The sequence below is a fragment of the Phacochoerus africanus genome, chromosome 12 (genome assembly GCF_016906955.1).
Source record: "Phacochoerus africanus isolate WHEZ1 chromosome 12, ROS_Pafr_v1, whole genome shotgun sequence".
In the NCBI taxonomy this organism is placed as follows: domain Eukaryota; kingdom Metazoa; phylum Chordata; class Mammalia; order Artiodactyla; family Suidae; genus Phacochoerus; species Phacochoerus africanus.
The window spans coordinates 11,344,376-11,362,315 of record NC_062555.1 but is presented as its reverse complement, the minus strand read 5'-3'; the positions used below and the strand labels follow the sequence as shown (position 1 = coordinate 11,362,315).

General features: G+C 41.9%; 2 protein-coding genes across 4 annotated transcripts in view; one reads left to right on the top strand and one right to left on the bottom strand.

The window, feature by feature from the left end:
* Window positions 1-6,732, top strand: part of USH2A (usherin) — an 811,661-nt gene extending 804,929 nt beyond the window's left edge. Inside the window, exons 70-71 of the mRNA XM_047754984.1 lie at window positions 4,359-4,580; window positions 6,243-6,732. Coding sequence (XP_047610940.1) covers window positions 4,359-4,580; window positions 6,243-6,332 — 312 coding nt within the window. The 3' untranslated portion in view covers window positions 6,333-6,732. The remainder of the gene's footprint in view (window positions 1-4,358; window positions 4,581-6,242) is intronic.
* A 720-nt stretch (window positions 6,733-7,452) lies between these two features.
* The window catches only part of KCTD3 (potassium channel tetramerization domain containing 3), a 70,264-nt gene continuing 59,776 nt past the window's right edge, over window positions 7,453-17,940 (bottom strand). Inside the window, exons 18-19 of one of the 3 annotated variants that reach the window (XM_047754580.1) lie at window positions 9,500-9,552; window positions 7,453-9,216 (exon numbers count right to left, since the gene is read on the bottom strand). In XM_047754580.1, the coding sequence (XP_047610536.1) occupies window positions 9,501-9,552 (52 nt within the window). In that variant the 3' untranslated portion in view covers window positions 7,453-9,216; window position 9,500. Of the gene's footprint in view, window positions 9,553-17,940 lie in introns of all 3 variants that reach the window. The other 2 variants (XM_047754581.1, XM_047754579.1) reach the window with 2 other exon arrangements.

The following is a 17,940-nucleotide window of genomic DNA, read 5'->3' as shown; positions in this document are numbered from 1 at the left end:
CGAACCCGCAACCTCATGATTCCTATTCAGATTCGTTAACCACTGTGCTACGACGGGAACTCCCTTATTTTTAATTTTTTTGTCTTGCTAGGGCTGCACATGGAGGTTCCCAGGGTGGTGGTTGAATTGGAACTGTAGCTGCAGGCCTACACCACAGCCACAGCAACACTGAAATGAGCCATGTCTGAGACCTATACCACAGCTCACAGCAACATGGGATCCTTAACCCACTGAGTGAGGCCAGGGATTGAACCCATGTCCTCATGGATACTAGTCAGGTTTGTTAACTGCTGAGCCACAATGGGAACTCCCTCTATTGTCATTTTAAACTTTGTGTTCCTTTTGATTTTTTATTTCTTATTTGTCCCTTTCTTTTTTCTGTTTTTCTTTTTATGGTTTGATGATTATGCTTGTGTTCCCTTCTTTTTGGTTTTTATGACTCTATTGTATGTTTTGATTTGGGGTTACCCTGCTTTTCAAGTATGTTAATCCCTTCCTATATCTACTTGCTTTATACTGGTAGCTCATATAGGCTCAAACATAATCTGGAAAAAAAAATCTACATTTTTTTACTCTCCTCCCTGACATTTGTATGACTTCAATGTCCTCTTTTACATCTTTATGTTCATCCTTTGGCCATTCATTTTTAGCATCATATTCACGGAAATTTTTTGATATTTTTTTTAATAAGTGTTCTGGCTTATTTAAGTAATTTAGTATCCAATTGTGGTTTTTCTCTTTCCTATAGATTCTTTTCTAGAGCCGACCTTTTAATACTTCTTTTAGGATAGATTTAGTATTGTTGTATTCTTTTAGTTTTTGCTATCTGATAAATTCTTTATCATTTAGAATAGAAGGACTGATAATCTTGCTGGAAAGAGCATCCTAGGCTTCAGACCTGTCCCTTTCAGGACTTTAAATATATCTTGCCACTCCCGTCTTGCCTACAGTGTTTCTGTAGAAGAATCAGCTAATCGCCTTATAGGGGCTTCCTTGTAATTAACTCTTTATTTTTCTTTTGCTGTCTTTAACGTTTGCCATTTTAATTATATCTTTATGTAGGTCTGTTTTGCTTTATCTTGTTTGGGACCCTCTGTATTTCCTGTACCTTTGTATCTATTTCCTTTGTTAGGCTTGGAAAGTTTTGTTTTGTTTTGTTTTGTTTTGTCTTTTGTCTTTTGTCTGTTGTTGTTGTTGTTGCTATTTCTTGGGCCGCTCCCGCGGCATATGGAGGTTCCCAGGCTAGGGGTCGAATCGGAGCTGTAGCCACCGGCCTACACCAGAGCCACAGCAATGCGGGATCCGAGCCACGTCTGCAACCTACACCACAGCTCACGGCAACACCGGATCATTAACCCACTGAGCAAGGGCAGGGACCGAACCCGCAACCTCATGGTTCCTAGTCAGATTCGTTAACCACTGCGCCACGACGGGAACTCCAGGCTTGGAAAGTTTTTAACCATAATTTCTTTCAATACATTTTTGATTCCCTTTTCTCTTTTTTCTTTTGTGATCCCTATTTTGCATGGTTTGGCATGCTTTATGTTATCCCATAAGCCTCTTTTATTACTTTGTTTTTTTTTCATTTGGCTTTCTGTCTGCTTTTCTCATTGGGTGAATTCCATTATTCTATCTTCCAGATCACTTCTTCATTCTTCTGCATTATTCATTTCTTCTATTTATTGCTTTAAACTAGCTTTTGTCTTGGCTAATGCATTTTCTAATTTTTCATGGCTTCTATTTATACAGTTCCTTTTTACAGTAATCTGCATTTCTATCAAGAGTCTTTCATAATTCCTTCAGGATTTTAATTGCCTTCTTTTTGAACTTGATGTACATTAGATTTAAGAGGTCTGTTTCATTATTTCTTCTTGCAGGGGAATTCTCTTGACTTTTTTTTTCTCATTTTACTTCTATTTCTCTTACTCAGATACAGCTGTCTACTGGGGTCTTTGAGGGTTATTTTTATGTGGGAGCATCCCTGTGTAACCTGCTTGGGTTTAATATTTTTGGTGTGAGGACTGTTTTTAGTATGGATGCCTGCCGTGTCTTTCCTAAGTCTGCTGGCCATTATCCTGTTGAGAGGGGGTTTGACTAGTGTTGTGACCTGAGCCTTAACTGGATGTAGAGCAGCACTTCCTTTTGTCTCTGCACTGTCACTGCCCTGTCAGGGGTAGGGTCTGCTCTGTAGCTGTTGAAGTAGAAGCCTCCAGATCCGTTTCTGAGGTGTGGTGCAAGGTAGGCAGGACTGGAGTGCTCCTGGTGGGAGAGGAGCCACTGAATATTCCTTTGCTGGAGCTGTCCATCCACGAGTGTGCTCTGTGGTGTTGCCTGTGTGAACTCATAGGCTACTTTATTTTGGGCACTGCCCTCAGCCCTGCCTCCACTGTGGGATGCAGGCAATCAGTCCTGGTGTCCTTCAGGCACTATGCTCACAGAGCTACAGGCTCAGATCCCTAGGCGCCCATCCAGTGAAGTCAGATGCCAGGACCACACACTAAGCTGCCAGCTCAGATCTCTGTGTGCCCATCCAATGAAGTCAGGTGCCAGGACTCCACACAGAGCTGCCAGCTCAGATCCTTAGGCACCCATCCAGCAAAGTCAGATGCCAGGATCATAGCAGTCATACACCTGGACCCATGATGGGAACTATGAAAGAAGCCCATATCCTGGCTATGCTTCTGTGTGCATGTACCCACAAAGCCTAGAGCTGCTAAGGCCAGACCCATCCTAGCCTCAGGAGTACCTGTTGTCCCATTCCCAGAGCTCATAGAGGTGGTGAGAAATAGGCTGCTATATCAGGCTTTGCCCCTGCCTTCACTCAAACATTAACAGTGGGATTTCAAAGGCAGCACATACCTTCTGGGAGCACACCAAGTGAGGCTGCTATAGTGGGTACCACCCCTCGCTTCACAAACCTCTTGGAAATACTGCTTCACTTCTACAGTGGGTCTAGGCTTCTTTGTACAGTTACAGCCCATAGCACACTCCAGCCCCTTCAGTCTGTCTCTGTGCAGCCAACCCCAGTCCCCTCCCCAAGTCTGTCCTCTGAACCTGAGTTTTGGTAGCAGCCCCCACCCCTACTGGCAGGTGCACATCTCAGGCTGGGGATTGCAGCAAGATAGCATGGATCCTTTGTGCTGGGCTCCCTCTGTTATACCTGCAAGTCAGCTGCTGCACTCTCCTCTGAGCTCTGAGGCTCCCTTTTTGTCTTGACTGATCTCCCCACTGATGAAGGGGCTTTCTAGGATGTAGGAACCTTTCCTCTTTCACAACTCCCTCCCAGGAATGTAGGTCCCATCCTGATTTTTTTTTTTTTAATTTTCTTGCATCCTGCCTGATTATACAGAGATGTTCCTTGCACTGCTGAGTGTCTGGTCTCTTTTGCCAGCATTCAGTAAGTGGTTCTGTGACAGTTGTTCCAAAGGTACATGCATTTTTGAGTATTCGTGGGAAGAGGTGAGCTCTACATCCTTCTATTCTGCCATCTTGCATCCTCCCTCCAAAGAATTTGTTTTAAAATGTTCCAAACACTGACTCATACCCCACTTTTGTTTTCAGTTTGATTCGGTGGCTGATATATCCGATGTGTCAAGCAATGTTACCCTAAAAAGTTACACCATGCACTTTGAGGTACCTCTGTGTGCTGCATGAATGCATGATCTTTGCATGGCATGTAGACTGCATGGTGAAGAGCAGAACACTTCACTGATTGGTTAAATCTGCTGACGGGGAACCCTCAGACGTTTAGAGCAGCTATATGTCCTAGTGGCACATTTGAGATCCTAATCATGGCGTGCCTTTGTCTTTCTGATGTCTTTGTGTCTGCTCTTTATTTTGGAGGCTGGAATCCTAGAACAATGGGAACCATGTAGAATGAGAAAAGAGGGAAGGAGAAGTCAATTTCCCTACACACATCCAGGAATTTCAAAGTGAAATTCAGTTGTGGTCACTTAGTGGGTGACCATGATAGTAGGTTGCTAGCTTTGCACTGGGACAGGGATGTTCTCTCAAAGGATGCTCTGTGCAGACACCCACGAAGAGAGTGACTTGCTAAACCCTGTCCCCACTGTATTGCTTTGCAGTGCACCAGCCCTTGTCCACACGGAACAATAGCCAGAGCACCAGTACAGGAGCTCTTGGGGTGCTCAGAACACTGGCTGTCTAACATGACCATTAGCTTATTATCTCACCTTTACCAAGAAGCCCCAGGCCACAGTAGTCCAGATGAGCTCAATTCCATAGGAAGACGTGGGAACAGTGTTCCCTTCATTGGTGATGTGTGACATACAATTTTCTATTCTACTTCAAGCCCATTTTCTTTAGACCTTAGTCACCTAGAGCAACTTTCTTTTCAGGGCTTAGTTGATACCAAAATCCCCCGGTCTGGGACACCTGTGAGTATCAGGAGCACCCACAGCCTGTCTGTACTGCACATCCCAAGTCAGAACCAAGTCGGCCAGACCTACTCGCAAGGCTCCCTCCACCGCAGTGTCAGCCAGCTCATGGACATTCAAGACAAGAAGGTCTTGATGGATGACGCACTCTGGGAAACCATCATGGGCCATGAGCGCGGACTGGTGAGTCACTGTCCTCATCCAGAGCCTTTGCTAGACATGTGAGCAATGTACTGTTAAATACAGAGCTTCCTGTGCCTCAGTGAATGATGACCCCACAGCAACGCCACATCCGAGCCACATCTGCAGCCTACACCACAGTTCACGGCAACACTGGATCTTTAACCCATGGCGTGAGGCCAGGGTTTGAATCTGCATCCTCATGGATACCAGTCAGATTCATTTCTGCTGAGCCACGAAGGGAACTCCACGTTCAGTATCTTGTCATGACCTGTTAACCTGCTTGATGAGTAAGGTGGAAACTTTATCTTATTCTTCTGGCACACAATAGATGCTCAAAAAATAAATTCACGAGTAAGTGAAGCGACAAACAGGCTCTACTTCATTTACTTGGATAGAAAGTGACTGAAACATTGGAACTGGTCTAAAAGAGGCATAAATTAAAAGCACCTGCTTTACTAAAGGAAAAAAGAAAAAAAGGAAGTGCACTTTCCTTCTGGTTTATGGTTAGAGGAGAAAAAGTCTCTCTCAATAGGATCAATTGTTCTTTCCAAGAAACTCAGGAAATCCTAAGTAAGGGCAGTCCTACTTATGAACTTCGTTTTTCACAGTCTTAGCCCAGGGGGTACAAACAATTTGTAAACAGATGAAATTTAACCTCATCATTAGCTAAAATTTGTTTTGAGCCCCTAGTGGCTGACATGAATAAAATCCCATGGTGGCTCAGTGGAAAAGAATCTGACTAGTATCCATGAGGATGCAGGTTTGATCCCTGGCCTCGCTCGGTGGGTTAAGGATCTGATGTTGCCATAAGCTGTGGTGCAGGTCACAGATGTGGCTCGGACCCCGCATGGCTGTGGCATAGGCCGGCGGCTACAGCTCCAATTCAACCCATAGCCTGGGAACCTCCATATGCTACGGATGTGGCCCTAAAAAGCAAAAAAAAAAAAAAAAAAAAAAGGTACAGTAAAAGGCACAGTCCTTCTGAATTCTTTAGAATGATGATCTATAATAAGCATTTTTAATAAGCCCGCTTGAAGTTATGACTGTTGAATCCCATCATTCTATTTCAGATCTAAAGTTTCTAAATGTCAGGAATAATTATATTAGGTTGAAACAAGGAATTGTTAATTGATCATATTTGACAATTTCATTTGGTTCAACATGTTACACTGAGGGCTCCAACGTGTGTGTATCCCTTCCTGAGGACATAGAGCTAGTAAGTAAGTTTTTTTTAATGGAACTGGGATTTTAAAAACATTGTCTGATTACAGAGCCCCTATTGGTTACTCTTACACTATATTGCCATTTTTGCTTGCTTTTGATAGTATGAGTAACAGACAATAAGCAAAGCAATTCAGGGAAAGCTTTTGAAGATGCCAATACTTGGCAAATTATCTGTGATATCACTGAAATCGATAGTACTAGCCCTGTTCAATAGCGACAAAATATAGGAAGAGAGTGGGAGGAAATGGAGCACCATAGCCTGCATTCCAGCTCTTCTGCTTAAATTTTGCACTAAATCATATAAAGCCTCGCCACTTGACAGATGAGAAAAGTGAGGCTTGAAGGATAGAGCCCAAGGTGATGCGCAGATGACATGCACTCTGCCCGGCGCTGTTGCCAGGAAACCTCCCAACCAGTGATGATGGGCGTCTTTTTCAGTGTGTGGATGGAGAGGACCTGGCGAATGCCATCAAGGGCTTCAACTCTGTGACGAAGGAACACACCACGTTCACCGACACCCACCTGTGAGGGACGGAAGCCCAGGAGACGTACGGCTGGATGCGGGCTCCACACCCCCTCCCCACTGGGTTACCGCACATCAGAAACGCTAAAAAGCCATGGCTTGTGATCCCGTGACCCTTTAAAAAAAAGAGGACTGTTTTCGAAATGGGTCTTCCCTAAGCGAGGTCTAAGAGATGGTATTTTTCTGGCTGTCTGAAAGGAGGGGTTATCTGAAATTTTAGGTCCATATGAAAATACGCATTGTGCTCTCCTTGTTTTGTGGAAGCTAAATACACGTGTCATGTTCACTTGGCTGTTTGGCAGTAACACCACTGGTTACATGAATAATCAGTGACGATTTCAAGGTGGCCCACAGTGGCCGCCAACGAAGTGAAGATGCTAATTTAAAAATTAGGGATTCGGAGTTCCTGTGGTGGCGCAGTGGAAACGAATCCGACTAGGATCCATGAGGTTGCAGGTTCAATCCCTGGCCTCGCTCAGTGGCTTAAGGATCCGGCGTTGCCGTGAGTTGTGCTGTAGGTCGCAGACGCGGCTTGGATCTGGCATTGCCACGGCCCTGGCGTAGGCCAGCAGCAACAGCTCTGATTAAACCCCTAGCCTGGGAACCTCCATATGCTGCGTGTGCGGCCCTAGAAGGACAAAAAGACAAAAAAAAAAAGAAGGATTCTTCTGAGAGAATGTCATTGCTGCTGCTTTCAGAAGCACAGCACTGCTTCTCCTTTCAATCTTCTATTTCCTTGAAAGTTGACAGCATCCTACAAAGAATAATTCTAATGACTAGAGTTGCAAAACAAAATTCCAATTTAGACTATGCTGAAACACTCAGAGGGAAGCAAACTGCATGTAGGCCACACACTTGGCTGCAGGTTCTACTTGATGACAGTGTTTAGGGATAAACAGTCACCAAACCTTTTGACAGAGCGCCGCATAAACTTGTAAATAAATGTTTGTTCTTACATTTATTTTATTACTATTTTTTTTTAGGGCCACACCCGCAGCATTTAGAAGTTCCCAGGATAGGGGCTGAATCAGAGCTGCAGCTGCAGGCCTATGCCACAGCAACGCAAGATCCAAGCCACTCCTGCAGCCTAAGCCACAGCTTGCAGCAACACCAGAGCTTTAACCCACTGAGGGAGGCCAGGGATGGAACCCACATCCTCACAGAGACGAGTCCGTTCTTCATCCATTGAGCCCCACTGGGAACTCCCGTTTTTAAATTTATGAATCTTCTGAAAAATCTAAGGGATAAACAACTAATTTATGTATTTCAAAGAGAAAATGTAGTGTTTCCATAGATATTTTACATAGTTTTGAAACTCTAGTACTTTTCATAAAATTCTCTCAATTCACTGAATGCCCAGAAATACTGGTATCTTCAATTTAATGCATTTCACATGGAAACTACTGTTCTCCTTGCGATCTTTAATTAGCCTACGGTATTAAAAAAACGGAAAATTTTGTGTTCCATCGTTGCAATTTTTTAAGTTAACCTTCATGTTATAAATACAGGATTATAAGAAGTAGGTACTCATCTATCTGTACTATATCCCTTCATTTCAGTGAGCAGAATCACTAAGCGTCAGTGATTTTCAGTGGTACCAGTTTCTGCGGCTCAGAAGGTTTTGTCATCTGCTCTGTTTGGATTATAATGTCACTGGTGAAAGTCCTAACATCAAGAAACATTTTTTTCCCCCAAGTCAACATAAAATGAAAGGCATTTAAGTTTGCTCTTGATGGAAAACAATGTAAGAAAAGCTCTTCCTCATTCTTTAAAGTCTTAATGACGCCAGGAAGATGTTTTGAATCTGCAGGTTTCAAACACAATTGTCTGACGTATTTTCTGAATTCCATGCAGAGGTAGATGGATTTCCCCAAAGCTGAGCTGGCAAAAAAAAAAAACTGGTAAAGTAACGAACCACCTTCCTTATTCTGCCTGAAAACTATGAATTGCCCGAACTGTCCAGTGCTCAGAGAGGATGGACCTTGGGGGCACTGAGACTTTATCCGAATCGGCAGAAGAGCAGCCCCTCAGAATGACCACCTCCTGGACGAGTCTTGGCAACTGGAAGTGTCAACAGCCCAGACCAGTATTAAACACAGGTTCTGCCCCCTGGTTAGAACTGCTCTAAACAGACGAGCCTGAAAGAATGGTGCACATTTGGCAGTGGATGTTCAAATTATTTTTGTCTTCCCCTCGCCAAAAGTTTTTATACCTTCTGAAATGGAAAACTGGGATTGGCTTATTTAGTTTGTAGGCTTTAATTTCCATTTGTCGATTTGGTCAATTAGCTGTTTAAAGCTGGCACATGTGAGCCTGGACCAAGGCTGCATGACTTTCTGATGCACGAGAGCTGCTTAAGGTACATACAGAAAAGTGCTCCTTCCTAGTCCCGTGTCAGCATCATCGTCCTTGGTTTACTCCTCTGCAAATACGATTTGCTAGTCGTGGGTGGATGCAGGAGAAAGCGCATCCTCATTGCTGAAAAATGAACTACACGGTTATCGCATTTTAAAACTTCAGGATGTTTTATCTTAAATCTTTCTCCACTTAATCATCGAATTAGACATTTAGTTAGGTACCACATGAATTCATTTAGCTAAATGATTTACATGTTGATATCATGGCTGAGAGGACAGAAGCCTGCACGGCTTCACCCACAACACTGGGCCCCCCACGCCCAGAAACTCCAGACTTAACCTCTATTTATTTCAGAGAAGCCCAAGATTGTATCTTGGTATGTTAAGTGGTATTCTGTGCCAAGCCCCCATTCAATACTTAGACTCACCTCTAGATCCTGACTGAGCTGGTATTGGGTGGGGCTGTGGCATCCGTACTTTTAAAAGCTTCCTGGCATCCCCAGCATTAAGAACCAGTTACATTCTAAAGAACCTAGAAGAACATAGGCTGTGCACAGGGATTCTAGGACTCAGCCACTTCTCCTTTACAGAGAAAACAGGCAGTTTGAAATCTCTTCACTCATGTCCCATCACGTAAAGAGGCCACATACCCAACTTAAATTTTAAGAACTGCTTTGTTCTGTTATGCCTAATAGGAACCATTTGCTAAGGGTACACAGCTATGCTTTTATAAGCTCTACTAAGAATTATATTTATGGATGATCTATTGTCATTTCCACTAAATGGAAAACCTAAAAATTAATCTGTTATGGTACCTTATGTTGATCTAAAAATCATGTTGGCATCAGTGTCATTCACCTTCAACAACCTGTAAATAAAACATAGGCCAGGTGAAATAATTCAGGGAGAAGGAACTTATTTATGTCACATATGAATACTGGTTTATTTCCAATGCAGAAATAGCACGTAAATTAATCTAAAGAAGGTTTGCTTAATATTTAAATGTGAACCATGTTTGATTTAATATGCTTATGAAAAAATACTCTTAACAGCTCTGCATTTTATTTACAATTTACACATAAATAATGATAAAGGTGAGCACATTTAAGAAAATAGGATGTTCTGAATAACCTCAACCATCAATGTACATTAGAGTCAACTGCGGCACCTTTTTCAAAACATGTGTCCCAACTGCAAGAGATGGAAATTTACTAGGTAACAGCACGTAGACTCTGATATATAAGCCTGAACAAATAAGCCAGGAAAAGACCACAGGCTCCTGAAACAGAGTTTCACAAGGTGGCTCAATACCTAAGGACCCTTGTGGTGAAATTAATTATCTTCAGTGGGTTTCAGTGAACTTATCTTGCATGAGGATAACAATACCTATCCTACTGATACGACAATATTTGAGTGTTGCTTTGAAGTAACTACAGAATTAATGAAAAAGCTCTTTTCATCATCAATGAAAAAAATCAGAATTATAATTACAATCAAAGAATATGCATAGTTTCATTTTTTTTCCTTCCTTCAAGTGTCTATTTTTTGCAGTTTTTGTATTTGACTTATCGCATAGTGTTGTCATCAGAAAAGATACTTGATATGATTTCAGTTCTCTTAAATTTACTGAGGCTTCCTTTGTGGACCAGCACGTGATCTCTCCTGGAGAATGTTCCATGCGCACTTGAGAATGTGTATTCTGCTGCTTTGGGATGGAATGCTCTACAAATATCAGTTAAGTCCATCTGGTCTAATGTGTCATTTAAAGCCTGTGTTCCCTTACTAATTTTATGTCTGGTTGATGGAAGTGGGGTGTAAACTCCCCCATTACTTTTGTGTTACCGTTGATTTCTCCTTCTATTTCTGTTAACATTTGCCTTATGCTCCTATGTTGGGCATGTATACCTTTATACGTGTATGTTCTTGGATTGATACCTTGATCACTACGTGGTGTCTTTCTTTGTCCTTTCTAACAGACTTTACTTTAAAGTCTATTTTGTCTGTTGTGAGTATTGCTACTCCAGCTTTCTTTTGATTTCCATTTGCATGAAATACCTTTTTCCATACCCTTACTTTCAGTCTGTATGTGTCTCTAGATCTTAAGTGGGTCTCTTGTGGACAACATATATTGGGGGCCTTTTTTTTTGTCTTTTTTTTTTTGCCTTTTCTAGAACTGCTCACACAGCATATGGAGGTTCCCAGGCTAGGGGTCTAATCGGAGCTGTAGCTGCTGGCCTGCACCAGAGCCACAGCAACAAGGGATCTGAGCCATGTCTGTGACCTACACCACAGCTCATGGCAACACCAGATCCTTAACCCACTGAGCAAGGCCAGGGATCGAACCCACAACCTCATGGTTCCAAGTCAGATTCGTTAACCACTGAGACACGATGGGAATCCTGTGGGGGTTTTTTTTGGTTCTGGGGTTTTTCTTTTTTTTTTGTTGTTGTTGTTGTTTTTAAATCTGTTTAGCCAGTCAGTCTTTTGGTTGGAGTGGTAATCATTGATGTATTATATATACTCTTTTTTTTCCCCCCGCTGTGCAGCATGGGGGTCAAGTTGCTCTTACGTGTATACATTTTTTCCCCACCCTTTGTTCTGTTGCAATATGAGTACCTAGACATAGTTCTCAATGCTACTCAGCAGGATCTCCTTGTAAATCTATTCCAAGTTGTATCTGATAACCCCAAGCTCCCGAACCCTCCCACTCCCATCGGGCAGCCACAAGTCTATTCTCCAAGTCCATGATTTTCTTTTCTGTGGAGATGTTCATTTGCACCGTGTATTAGATTCCAGTTATAAGTGATATGTATGGTATTTGTCTTTGTCTTTCTCACTTCACTCAGTGTGAGAGTCTCTAGTTCCACCCATGTTGCTGCAAATGGCATTATGTCATTATTTTTTATGGCTGAGTAGTAGTCTATTGTGTATATATACTACCTCTTCCGAATCCAATCATCTGTCGGTGGACATTTGGGTTGTTTCCATGTCCTGGCTATTGTGAATAGTGCTGCAACATGGGTGCATGTGTCTCTTTTAAGTAGAGTTTTGTCCGGATAGATGCCCAAGAGTGGGATTGTGGGGTCATATGGCAGTTCTATGTATAGATTTCTAAGGTATCTCCAAACTGTTCTCCATAGTGGCTGTACCAGTTTACATTCCCACCAACAGTGCAGGAGGGTTCCCTTTTCTCCACAGCCCCTCCAGCACTTGTTATTTGTGGATTTATTAATGATGGCCATTCTGACTGGTGTGAGGTGATATCTCATGGTAGTTTTGATTTGCATTTCTCTTATAACCAGCGATGTTGAGCATTTTTCATGTGTTTTTGGCCATCTGTATATCTTCTTTGGAGAAATGTCTATTCAGGTCTTTTGCCCATTTTTCCATTGATTGATTGGCTTTTTTGCTGCTGGGTTGTATAAGTTGTTTATATATTCTAGAGATTAAGCCCTTGTCGGTTGCATCATTTGAAACTATTTTCTCCCATTCTGTAAGTTGTCTTTTTGTTTTCTTTTGGGTTTCCTTTGCTGTGCAAAAGCTTTTCAGTTTGATGAGGTCCCCTGGGTTTATTTTTGCTCTAATTTCTATTGCTTTGGGAGACTGACCTGAGAAAATATTCATGAGGTTGATGTCAGAGAGTGTTTTGCCTATGTTTTCTTCTAGGAGTTGGATGGTGTCCTGTCATATATTTAAGTCTTTCAGCCATTTGGAGTTTATTTTTGTGCATGGTGTGAGGGTGTGTTCTAGTTTCATTGCTTTGCATGCAGCTGTCCAGGTTTCCCAGCAATGCTTGCTGAATGGACTTTCTTTTTCCCATTTTATGTTCTTGCCTCCCTTGTCAAAGATTAATTGACCATAGGTGTCAGGGTTTATTTCTGGGTTCTCTATTCTGTTCCATTGGTCTGTCTGTCTGTTTTGATACCACTCCCACACTGTTTTGATGACTGTGGCTTTGTAATATTTCTTGAAGTCTGGGAGAGTTATGCCCCCTGCTTGGTTTTTGTTACTCAGGATTGCTTTGGCGATTCTGGGTCTTTTGTTGTTCCATATAAATTTTTGGATTGTTTGTTCTACTTCTGCGAAAAATGTCATGGGTAATTTGATAGGGATTGCACTGAATCTGTAGATTGCTTTGGGTAGTATGGCCATTTTTACAGTATTGATTTTTCCAATCCACAAACATGGACTATCTTTCCATTTCTTTACATCTTCTTTAATTTCTTTGATTAAAGTTTTATAGTTCTCAACGTATAAGTCCTTTACCTCCTTGGTCAGTGTATTCTGAGGTATTTGATTTTTTGAGGTTCAATTTTAAAAGGTATTGTATTTTTGTATTCTTTTTCTAACACTTCATTGCTGGTATACAGAAATGCGACTGACTTCTGAATGTTAAATCTTATATCCTGCTACTTTGCTGAATTTATTAATCAGTTCAAGTAGTTTTGGGGTTGAGTCCTTAGGGTTTTCTATGTATAGTATCATGTCATCTGCATACAGTGACAGTTTTATCTGTTCTCTTCCTATATGTATGCCTTTTAGTTCTTTGTTTGTCTAATTGCTATGGCTAGGACTTCCAAAACTATGTTGAAGAGCAGTGGTAAGAGTGGGCATCCCTGTCTTGTTCCAGATTGGAGTGAGAAGGCTTTCAGTTTTTCTCCATTAAGTATTATATTTGCTGTGGGTTTGTCATAAATGGCTTTGATTATGTTCAGGAACGTTCCCTCTATACCCACTTTGGCAAGAGTTTTGATCATGAATGAATGTTGGACTTTGTCAAATGCTTTTTCTGCATCTATTGAGATGGTCATATGATTTTTGACTTTTGTTAATGTGGTGTATGATGTTGATTGATTTGCTTAAGTTGAACCATCCTTGTGAACCTGGGATGAACCCTACATGGTCATGGTATATGATTTTTTTGATATATTGTTGGATTCAGTTGGCTAAGATTTTGTTGATAATTTTTGCATCTATATTCATTAAAGATATTGGCCGATAGTTTTCTTTTTTGGTGGTATCGTTGGTTTTGGAATTAGGGTGATGGTGGCATCATAGAATGTCTTTGGGAGTATTCCTTCTTCTTCAACCTTTTGAAAGAGTTTAAGGAGGATGGGTACCAGTTCCTCTTTACATGTTTGATAGAATTCAACTGTGAAGCCATCTGGTCCTGGACTTTTATTTGTAGGGAGTGTTTTTATGACTTCTTCAATTTTGTTTCTAGTGAGCGGTCTATTCAGTTGGTCTGTTTCTTCTTGATTCAATTTTGGCAGGCTGTAAGATTCTAGAAAATTGTCCATTTCTTACAGATTGTCAAATTTGTTGGCATATAGTTGTTCATAGTATTCTCTTATGGTATTTTGTATTTCTGCAGTATCTGTTGTGATTTCTCCTTTTTCACTTATAATTTTGAGTTCTTTCTCTCTTCTTAGTGAGTCTAGCCAGGGGTTTGTCAATTTTGTTCACCTTTTCAAAGAACCAGCTCTTAGTTTCATTAATTTTCTCTATTGTTTTTTGAATCTATTTTATTGATTTCCTGTTTGATCTTTATAATTTCCTTCCTTCTGCTGACTTTAGGTCTTTTTTGTTCTTCTTTTTCTAATTCGTTTAGGTGGAGGGTTAAGTTGTCAATTTGGGATCTTTCTTCTTTTTTGAGAAGGGCCTGTATTGCTATAAATTTCCCTCTGAGCACTGCTTTTGCAGCATCCCATAGATTTTGAGAGGGTTGTGTCTTTTTTTTTTTTTTTTGGTCTTTTTGCCATTTCTTGGGCCACTCCCACGGCATATGGAGGTTCCTGGGCTAGGGATCGAATCAGAGCTGTAGTTTCCAGCCTACGCCAGAGCCACAGCAACGCAGGATCTGAGCTGCATCTGCGACCTACACCACAGCTCACAGCAACGCAGAACCTTGACCCACTGAGCAAGGGCAGGGATCGAACCCGCAACCTCATGGTTCCTAGTCGGATTCGTTAACCACTGCGCCATGACGGGAACTCCTGAAAGGTTGTGTCTTCATTATTGTTTGTCTCAAGGCATTTTTTAATTTCCTTCTTTATTTCTTCATTGACCCATTGGTTTTTTAGTAGCATGTTGTTTAGTCTCCATGTAATAGGTTTTTTCTCATTTCTTTTCCTGTGGTTGATTTCTAGTTTCACGGCATTGTGGTCAGAGAAGATACTTGAAATAATTTCTATGTTCCTAAATTTGTTGAGGTTAGCTTTGTGTCCCAATATGTGGTTGATTCCTGAGAATGTTTCATGTGCACTTGAGAAGAATGTGTATTGATTTTTCTTGGATGTAGTGTCCTGAAGATATCAATTAAGTCTAACTTTTCTATTGATTCCTTTAGGATCTCTGCTGCTTTACTGGTTTTCTGTCTATAGGATCTGTTGATGTATTATATATATTGTTATTGCCATTTTGTCAACTATTTTGGGTTTCTTTGTTGGTCTTTTTTTCTTCCTCTTCAGTTTTCTCCTGTGATTTGATGACTATCTTTAGTGTTATGTTTGTATTCCTTTTTCTTTTTCATGTGTATATTCATTACAAATGACTTTTTGTGGTTACCACTGGGCTTTATTATAGCAATCTATAAATACACAAACAACTGTTTTAAGTTGCTAGTCTCTTCATTTCAAATGCATTTCCAATACCCTGTAGTACTGTACTCTCCTCCTCTCACAATTACTGGTTTTGATATATGTGTGTGGATGATCTCCTACCTTCACTATGTTTGCCTTTACTAGTGAGCTTTCCCATTTCATAATTTTACTTCTACTTGCAGCCTTTTCTGCTTAGAGAAGTTCTTATGCTTTTGTTGTAAAGCTGATTTAGTGGTGCTGAATTTTTAGCTTTTGCTTGTCTATGAAGGTTTTGATTTCTCTGTCAAATGTGAAGGAGAGCCTTGCTGGGTAGAATATTCTTGGTTGTATTATGTTTCCCCAATTTATCACTTTAAGTATATTGGCCACTCCCTTCTGGCCTGCAGTCTTTTTTCTTTTTTTTAGGGCTACACCTGTGTCATACGGAAGTTTCCAGGCTAGGGTTCACATCAGAGCTGCAGCTGCTGGCTTATGTTGCAGCCACATGGCTATGAGCTGCATTTGTGACCTACACCACAGCTCATAGCAATGCCGGATACCTAACTCACTGAGACCAGGGATCAAACCCACATTCTCATGGTTACTAGTCAGGATTGCTACCACTGAGCCATGATGGGAACTCCCGGCCTGCAGTTTCTGCTGAAAAAAAATCACCCAATGGTCTTATGGGGATTCCTTTGTATGTTACTAGTTCTCTTTCCTTATTGCTTCTAATATTTTCTTTGTCTTTTATTTTTGCCAATCTGATTACCATGTGTTCTTGGTGTGTCCTTCCTTGGGTTTATCCTATATGGGACCCTCAACTGGACTGGGGTGACTGTTTCCTTTCCATGTTAGGAAATTTCCAGCTATTTTCAAATACTTTCTCAGGTCCTTTCCTTCTTCTCCTTCTGGGACCCTTATAATGTAAATGTTGGTGTGTTTGACATTGTCCCAGAGGTCTCTTAAACTGTCCCTATTTCTCTTCATTCTTTATTTTGTTCTGCAGCCATGATTTCCGCCACTGTCTTCCAGCTCACTTAATCTGTTCTTCTGCCTGATTCATTTGGCTATTGAGTCCTTCTATTTTTTTTCATTTTACTTACTGTATTCAACTGCAGTAGTTCTGTATATTTTCTAAGTTTTCATTAAAACCTTTTTGTAACTTCTTGCTCTGTGCATCCATTCTTTTCCCGAGTTCTTATTAAATCTTAACGATCATTACTCTGAACTCTTTCTGAAGTAGATTGGCTAATCTGCATTTCCCTTAGTTATTCTGGTGGGGCTTTAGCAGGTTCCTTCGTCTGGAACATAGGGTTTTGCTGTCTCATTTTGTTTAAATTTCTACTTGTACTTTTATGTGGAGTAGCTTAGTTCTTACATGTCTCAGTCTTGGAGAAGTGGCCCTCTGCAGATGTTCTGTGTGTTCCAGCAGTACATTCCCCTGTCACCCAAGGGCCAGGGATCAACGGGTCCCAGGGTAGGTTCTGACCTGTGTTTGCAGACTCAGTTCTGCAGGATCACAGTTTCCTTGCCTCTGGTATCTACTCCCTGGTGAGTGAGGCTGGCCTGGAGATTGGTGCAGGCTTCCTCGTGGGAGGGGCTGTTGCCTCCCTCTGGTGGATGGAGCTGGTGGTGGGCAAGGCTGTGTAGAGGTGGCTGTGAGCTCACTAAGTCTTTAGGCATTCAGTCTACTAATGGGTGGGGCTGTGTTCCCAGCCTGAAGGTTGTTTGGCCTGAGGTGTCCTAGCTTTGGAGCCTACAGGCTGTTGTGTGGGGCCAGGTCTTGGTGCCAAGGACCCGCAATGTCTGCTTCCGGCCAGAGTTCACATAGGTCCCCACTATGTCTGCTACCAGTTTTTATGACCTGTGAGCTACAGCTGCCCCCTCTTCTCCCACTGCCTCTCAAGAGACCCTCCAAGACCAGCAGGTAGGTCTGGTGCAGGCTTATATGGAATCGGATCTGAGACCTTGTGTGTGCCCTTCAAGAGTGGCGTCTGTTTCTCCCAGTCCTACGGTGCTGCTAATCTCAAGCCCCACTGGCCTTCAAAGCCAAGTGCTCTGGGAGCTCCTCCTCCTGATGACTGGACCCAGGGGTCAGTCCTCACTCCTGTGGGAGAACATCTGCAGTATAGTTATTCTGCAGTTTGGGGCTCACCCACCCAGTTGGTGTGAGATATGATTATACTACCAATGTGTACCCCTGCTGTCTTGTACTTTCTTCATCTTTGGAGGTAGAATTTTTTTCTTTTTTGGTCGAGAGATTCCAGTCTTTTTTATTGATGCTTATTGAGCAGTTCGTTTTGATTTTGGTTGTGAGAGAAGGTAAGCTCGAGGTCCTCCTCCTCCACTGTTTTGTCTGAAAAGCTCTGTGGTTAGGGAAGCTAGAAGGTGGGGAGCAAGGTGCTGTCAGGGGTGGTTTCTGGTACGAGCTCTCTTCCCGGCTTTTAGACGGTGCTCCTCCTCCCTCAAGTCCTCACATGGCCTCTTTTCCTAAACTCTCATTCTTCCTTACATGACTGACAGTGTTCAATGTGTCCCCATTCGCCTGAGAAGCGGAAGACGGTCACATGGCTGGGCACGTACAGGCAGCTGCGGAGTTTCATTTTTAGTCACAAAAACCCTAAGATCCGATGTAATTCACGAATGAGGTGAGTACGATGAAAAAACTTATG